We start from the raw sequence: 882 nt of genomic DNA on the forward strand, positions 1-882 counted from the left end.
ATGAACCTTTGAAGGTTGTTGCATGAACCTGGAAACGACACCAACAGAGAATGCAATATCGGGACGAGAGTGAGTTAGGTAAATCAAACCTCCAACCAGGCTTCTGAAACTTCTAGCATCATCTATCTCTGCTCTATCATTAAGCTGCAATTTTTCACCAACATTCATAGGTGTAGTTGCAGGCTTGCAATTAAGTAGACCAAATTTAATGAGCAGGTCCCTAGCATATTTCCTTTGTGACAGAAATATTCCATCTTCAGCTTGATGGACTTCAAGGCCAAGAAAATAATGTAATAAACCTATATCCGACATCTCAAACTCATTCTTCATTTGAGACTTGAATTCATCCACAAGAGAAATAGAAGAGCTAGTATAAATGATATCATCAACGTAAAGGCAAACAATGATGAAATCATTACCTTTACTCTTTACATACAACGTGGGTTCATTCTCACTTCTCATATATCCCTTTTTCTGAAAGTACCCATCGATCTTGCTATACCACGCTCGAGGGGCTTAGTTCAAATCATATAATGCCTTTTTTAGCTTGTAGACCTTTGTTTCACTGCCCTTCTTTATGAAACCTTCTGGTTGTGCTACATAGACCTCTTCTTGCAATTCTCCATTGAGAAATGCTGACTTGACATCAAATTGATAAACTAGCCATTGTGACTGTGCTGCCAATGCTAGAATAAGTCTCACAGTTTCAAACCGAGCAACTGGAGAAAATGTTTCTTCAAAATCAATACCATATTGCTGTGCATATCCTTTTGCCACGAGACGAGCTTTATGCTTCTGTAGGCTGCCATCTGCCGCAAACTTTGTCTTGAAGATCCACTTCAAGTCAATTACATTTTTGTTTTCCGGTAATTCCACCATCTC

General features: G+C 38.8%; 1 protein-coding gene across 1 annotated transcript; it reads right to left on the reverse strand.

Annotated features, from left to right (window-relative positions):
- Positions 1–6: 6 nt before the first annotated feature.
- On the reverse strand, positions 7–462 carry LOC125851973 (uncharacterized mitochondrial protein AtMg00810-like; the record flags this gene model as incomplete). The annotated part of the gene is made up of 1 exon (XM_049531706.1): positions 7–462. A coding segment is annotated over exon 1 (456 nt), but the record flags the coding sequence as incomplete, so codon positions are not given.
- Between the last annotated feature and the right edge of the window lie 420 nt (positions 463–882).

Source organism: Solanum stenotomum, unplaced genomic scaffold (genome assembly GCF_019186545.1).
Source record: "Solanum stenotomum isolate F172 unplaced genomic scaffold, ASM1918654v1 scaffold31108, whole genome shotgun sequence".
Lineage (NCBI taxonomy): Eukaryota > Viridiplantae > Streptophyta > Magnoliopsida > Solanales > Solanaceae > Solanum > Solanum stenotomum.